This window comes from Physeter macrocephalus, chromosome 19 (assembly GCF_002837175.3).
Source record: "Physeter macrocephalus isolate SW-GA chromosome 19, ASM283717v5, whole genome shotgun sequence".
NCBI lineage: Eukaryota > Metazoa > Chordata > Mammalia > Artiodactyla > Physeteridae > Physeter > Physeter macrocephalus.
The window spans coordinates 35,910,430-35,917,062 of record NC_041232.1 but is presented as its reverse complement, the minus strand read 5'-3'; the positions used below and the strand labels follow the sequence as shown (position 1 = coordinate 35,917,062).

The 6,633-nt window shown below is 33.4% G+C and overlaps 1 protein-coding gene across 4 annotated transcripts in view; it reads left to right on the top strand.

The window, feature by feature from the left end:
* Nucleotides 1-6,633, top strand: part of ESCO1 (establishment of sister chromatid cohesion N-acetyltransferase 1) — a 71,170-nt gene that overhangs the window by 34,911 nt on the left and 29,626 nt on the right. For all 4 annotated transcript variants that reach the window (XR_449213.3, XM_007127354.4, XM_055080779.1 and 1 more), the window contains 3 exons: nucleotides 497-557; nucleotides 1,480-1,594; nucleotides 4,562-4,693. Coding sequence is in view for 3 of the 4 variants with exons in the window: in XM_007127354.4 (XP_007127416.2) it covers nucleotides 497-557; nucleotides 1,480-1,594; nucleotides 4,562-4,693 (308 nt within the window). In the remaining variant the exon portion in view is untranslated. The remainder of the gene's footprint in view (nucleotides 1-496; nucleotides 558-1,479; nucleotides 1,595-4,561; nucleotides 4,694-6,633) is intronic.

The window sequence follows — 6,633 nt, the reverse complement described above, 5'->3', positions numbered from 1 at the left end:
TTGCGGAGCACAGGCTCCGGACGCGCAGGCTCAGTGGCCATGGCTCATGGGCCCAGCGGCTCCGCAGCATGTGGGACCTTCCCGGACCGGGGCACAAACCCGTATCCCCTGCATCAGCAGGTGGTCTCTCAACCACTGCGCCACCAGGGAACCCCTTACAGGTTTTTTTAAACATGTTTTCATTTATTTCCATTTAGAGATTGTATAATTATGCAAGCATTTAAACAGTTTCCTATATTGTTCAGTGCTAGTAATTATTGGTGAAACTTGAGACAAACTTGATCTACCATTAGATCTCTTTGCAGTTCTGTAGAGCCTTTTTGCCTCTTCTCTGAAGAGTAATTTCTAGGAAGGCGCTCTAATTTTATCAAATGGTGTTTATTAAAAATAAAGCATTTAGTGCACTGAGGTTTTGTCTTTATTATAATTTTTAACCATTAGGTAGAGAGCTAGTACAAAGGCTTAGTACATAACCCATCTTTTGATTAAATCACAGGTTCAGCTCCCAAACAGCACAATATACTCACTAACCAAACATCTAAGACCAGTGATAACAGGTAAGGTATTAGTTTAATATAAGTATAAATATGAGAACTTAAGGATTTTATACCTGTAAGTTTTGAATTTGGGGGTTTTTTCCCCTGAAAGGTTGTGCTAGTAACCCTCAGTTTTTCACATAGAGGTTATACAAGTTCTCTTTTCATTTTAGTTTTTTCTATGTCTGTACATACTATTTCGTAGCTTTTATTTTTTTACTTAATGTGTTATGGGCATCTTTTCTACATTCCTTCCTCATTCTTTTAAATTCTGCAGTAGATTTCACTGTGTGAATATTCCATCGTTTAACAATTCTCTACTTTATAGAAATTTTGGTTGTTTCTAGTTTATTCCTATCAGAAAAAAAAGTCCTGCAATAAACACATATATATTTGTCCACTTATCTGACTATATCTAGGATAAATTCATAGCTATAGGACTTAACCTGCATTGCCAAATTTCCCTGCAAAGTGGTTGTGTCTTATACTCCCAGCAACCGTGTTTGAGAATGCTCCTTTTTCCCCAAAACCCCCATGATATGAGTATTAGCAACATGTAAAAGTGTTTTCAGTAGCTTAAAAGCTTTTTGTTGTCTTTAATTTCAGAATGAAATTAGTATGATTTTTTAGCTTTACTCATTACTGAAAACAGTATTTAGGACAAACTGTAGTGACTTAAATTGCTAAAACTATGAAATGTAAAACTTACTCATACTATAGTTAGTGCTGCAGTTTTTTGTTTATTTGATGCAAGTTAGTTGTTTCTTTGGGTTTCCTTCCCTGTTTTGGTTTTTAAAAGGTTATTTTTCCCCCCTTGGAATTGATATTTGTCAGTGTTGTATAGAAAATAAGTTTTTTTTTTCCTACCAGTGATTTGAAGTGATATGGATCTATAACATTTAATAGTTTTTGTTTGTTTGTTTGTTTGGTTGTTTTTTTAAAGGGAGATACCACCAAATCATTCTTGGCCTAAGTGTAATTCCCATTTGGAGATAACAATTCCAAAAGAATTGAAACTAAAAGAAGCAGAGAAAGCTGATGAAAAACAGTTGATCATAGTAAGTATACAACTTGACCTTTTTGGTGAAATGTTATAAACATCTTATTCACATTGTCAAGGAATAAATTCATTTTTTTCCTAAAGAGCTTTTTTGTCACCATAAGTCTTAATTATGGAAATATTCTTGGTATTACGACAGCCACCCCCCCCCAGTGATTCCATCCTGTAACAAATAATAAAAATTCAAATTTCCATACTTCTAGTTTTATTTACAACAGATTGACACTTTATTTCACATTTGTTATTTCTTAAATGTGTCATTTGATCACTACCTTTTTTAGTAGTTTAAATATTAAAATAACATGGAGCTTAATAAATAAGATGATTTTAAATATCTGTATTTTAGTGTATGTTATAATTTTAAAACTACATTTTACAGGAAGATAAACCAATAGTTAATTTGAATTAGAAAATAAGTACAATTTGGTGGCAAGGTGGAAAAGAGGGAGATATTTTGATTGATTAAAAATCTAATTTGAGTGAGCACAGTATAAAAAAATGAAGAACCCAAAATAATAGGAACATTTAATGTAGTTCCAATTAACATAATTAATAGGATTTTTTGGTACTAGATGATTGATTATAACTTTAATATGGGAGAATAACTTTGTAAGAATTGTCTAGAAATTTTTGAGAAAGATTAGTGAGGGAAAAAGTTGTTTCATCGAATTTAATAATATTTCTGTTGTCAAATCAGTATGATAGTGAAACAGGATTAGACAAGTAGAATCTAGACCTGCACTGTCCAATATGGTAGCCACATATGACTGTTGAGCACTTGAAATGTTGCTTGTCACAACTGAGGTATGCTCTATGTGTAAACATATGTACTGCATTTCGAAGATTAGTACAAAAAAGCATGTAAAATATCTCACTAATTTTTAAAAATATTTAATACATGTTGAAATTATAACATTTGGGATATGTTTTGTTAAATATATTATTAAAATTAATTTTACCTGTTTGCTTTTGCAGTCTTTAATGTGGCTACTAGTAAATTTAAAATTACCTTTGTGGATCACATTTCTGTTGGATAGTGCTGGTCAAGAGTTGATGGTAATGATGGTGATGTTAATGATCATAATAGCAGCTAATATTTTTGAATGCATTGTTCCATCTCTTCCACTTAATTAAATTAAGCCTTATAAAAAAGTATGAGATAGGTACTCCTATTATTTTCCATTTACCAGTGAGGAAACTAAGGTAGCTGCTTACTCATTACTGTGAAAACTGCCTTCTTGAAGAGATATTTGTATACCTGTATTCATTATTCACAGTAGCCAAAAGGTGGAAGCAGCTAAAGTGTCCGTCAGCGGGTGAATGGCTGAACAAAATGTGTTGTGTATGTATACAGTGGAATATTATTCAGCCTTTAAAAGGGATGGTAATTCTGACATGTTATAATATGGTTGAACCTTGAGGACATTATCTAAGTGAAATCAGTCAGTCACAAAAAGACCAATACTGTATGATTCTACTTACATAAGGTACCTAGAAGTCAAATTCATAGAGCTAGAAAGTAGAATGGTGGTTTCCAGGAGCTGGGGGGGCAGTGTTGGGGAGCTGTTGTTTAATGGGTATAGAGTTTCAGGTTTTTGTTTTGTTTTTGTTTTTTTGGCTGCTCCTTGCGGCATGTGGGATCTTAGTTCCCTGCAGGGATCAAACCTGTGCCCCCTGCAGTGAAAGTGCAGAACCCTAACCACTGGACTGCCAGGGAAGTCCCTAGAGTTTCAGTTTTGCAAAATAAAAATAATTCTGTAGATTGGTTGCACAACAGTGTGAGTGTACTAAATACTACTGAACTGTACACTTAAAAATGGTTAAGATGGTAAATACTATGTTTTATATCTTAAGCACAATTTAAAAAAAATTTTTTTAACTCCCTGAAATTTCAGGTAACGTTTTGTCAATAGTTTGAATCTTTTAGAATGAACTTCCCTTTAGTTTTATATACAATCTTTTATTTACCATTTCATTTCTTTCTGCTCTGTGACCCTAGCTGTAAGGCACTAGCATACAGTTATCTGAGATCCTTTTTTTTTTTCCCTGTAATTAGTTGAAATTATACAGTTTTAGAGCAGGGAAAATAAAAGGATTATGCTTTTTTTAGTTAATATATTCTTCTTTTTTTTTTTTTTTTTTTTTTTTTTTTTTACGCGGGCCTCTCACTGTTGTGGCCTCTCCCGTTGCGGGGCACAGGCTCCGGACGCGCAGGCTCAGCGGCCATGGCTCACGGGCCCAGCCGCTCCGCGGCATGTGGGATCTTCCCAGACCGGGGCACGAACCCCTGTGCCCTGCATCGGCAGGCGGACTCCCAACCACTGCGCCACCAGGGAAGCCCAAATATATTATTCTTAAAGTTAGATCATATTGCTGTAATTTTTCTTGTTAAATAAGGACAAGAATAGAAAACCTTTTGTAAACAATTACTATTCTACAGCACAAGTATGAATTACTGGAGTACAGGTGATTATAATCAGTCTTTTATACATATTTGATATAAAGAAAACAGAAAATGTTTAATTTTACCTTTTCTCAAGAGTTTCTGGTGACATAAATACTCTTTTTAATATAACTAGAGCAAAACCAAAGATGTCTATGAAACATTATTTCTTCTACACTTTAGCAGTATAATTATTCACAGATACAAAATACATACTAGTTCTTATTTATAAAGTATTTGCTGTTTGGGGCTTTAGAACTAAGATTGTAGTGTTAAAGATACTTCTCAGTTCCTTTCAGTTGTTATTAAATGCTGTGGAGTGAGTGATTACTAAAATGGAAAACAGTTCTTAATAAAATTACATACAGATTTCAAAGATTAACATCTTAGTTTTTATAATCAACATTGAATGTTATTTTAAAACACTTCTTACTCTATGTTCATTTTATAGCTTTAGAGGCTGATATTCTGGAATTATTCTTTTGGGGGGGAAAAAACCTTCTGTTTGTTTTTTATAAATAGGATGCAGGACAAAAAAGATTTGGAGCAGTTTCCTGTAATGTTTGTGGCATGCTTTACACAGCTTCAAATCCAGAAGATGAAACACAGCATCTGCTCTTCCACAACCAGTTTATAAGTGCTGTAAAATATGTGGTAAGTGGAATTCATGACTTCTAAAATGCAGAATCAGATAATTAGAATGAATTGCCAAATTTAAGTCATTGAAAAATTTTTGTCTTTAGGAATTGGTAATATATACAAAGCCCTTGTAGTATATATACAGGCTTATTTTAAAACAGGGCCAAACATAAAACCCAGCAAATTTATTCTGGCTGGTGTATGTTGTGGGATTTTTGAATTTAAGTTATATTTTTAAAGTGTTATTGAACCTCTTCTAACAAGTAATGCTGTTCAACTTGAGTATTTTAAAAATTTCCTTTGATTTTAATAATTATTAACTATTGATAAGCCTGCTTAATATTCAGTATAGCTTGACACACTTTTTATTTGAGGGGTTGATAGTGCTGTATATTATACCAGATAGACTGGGGATTTCCTTAACTTCTCTTTGCTAACGTGAGAGCTTTTCTTAATAAAGAGAAAAATTCTTGATGGTTAAAACCTCAGAATTTGTAGTATACTTAAAAGAAAATCCCACAAAGTTAAATAAGTTTTAGTATGTATTTTTTGATGTATGTGCATTTGAGGCATAATGGGTATTATTTAATACTTGTTTTTGGAAGTAGCCAAATTTTAAATAATTTTGAACCATTTCAGATATCTTGTGAAAATAGTAATTTAATGTAATTGCTGTTTACCCATATCTGAAATGGAATTTATTTTTATTTTATACATGTTACCTTCAGTACTGTACACTCACATTAATAAGACCTCCAGGATATCTGAACTGAGATCACCAATTCATTTCATATAGGCACCAGATGTTGGATTATTTAAAGATCTTTATTGGCTTCAGTTAAATTTGTATCCTTACCTTTGGTTCAAGGACTTATATTCATGGTTTTATTTATCCAGTTACTTCTTCCCAAGATAAGTGGGGTTTTCTTTTTTTGGTTCCCTTCTGTGATGATCCTTTATATTCCTTATTTCGTCTGCTTTTCCACACATACACCCTCCTACTGCTTAACTAAATAAAATCTCAGGTGTGTGGACATAGAATATCTATAGCTAGATATTGATTTGTCACTTGAAATTTGTACTTTTCCAATTTGACTGTATTAATATCCTTACAACTTGAAAAGAAAAATAGCTCTATCAGGCAGCTAAATTATAGAATACGTCTTTGGCAAAAATATTCATTTATTTTACATACGTGAATCTGGTAGAAGTTAAAATGTGTTCTGCTCAAGTTACATTATTTGATTCTTGCAAGCAGTTTCCTCAAATTATAAAAAGATTTGGTTTAAAAGACTTAATTCTTTATTTTAAAGGAAGTTCTTAATTTCTGACACAATCTGTAAAGAAATTAACCAGGAATTAATGTACTCTGCTCTTCCACAATACCAAAGGAAATTAGTTTATGGAACAAGGTGGAGTCATCACCTTCTCAACAAATTCTGGCTCTTGCAAAACTGTAAAGCAGTGGAGCAACTTAGGGAAGACTGATTCCTGCCCCAGACCCCACCCCCGCCCTCCTTGATGGGACAGAGCTATGGGTTATTTTATTTATTTTTGAAATAAGCTCAAGAGAAGGAATTGAGTTTAGCAGTTGGCCATCCTTCACTAACATCAAAGTTAATGTTGTTATCTTTTGCTGTTTTCAAATGTGTAGGTATACACAGATTTTAAGGTAGAAACTCCTCCAGAACATTGTAGCATTCTTTTCTAGTGTATGGAGAGAGGATAAAAACATACCTATGTTAAAGATATTCTGCTGTGGTCACAACCCTGGGTTTTGGGTTGTGACATGAATCATTTATTGGGCACCTAATATTGTGCTTTTTCATTAAGTACTCTTTTTTTTTTTTTTTTTTTTTTTTTTTTTTTTTTTTTTTGCGGTACGCGGGCCTCTCACTGTTGTGGCCTCTCCCGTTGTGGAGCACAGGCTCCGGACGCGCAGGCTCAACGGCCAT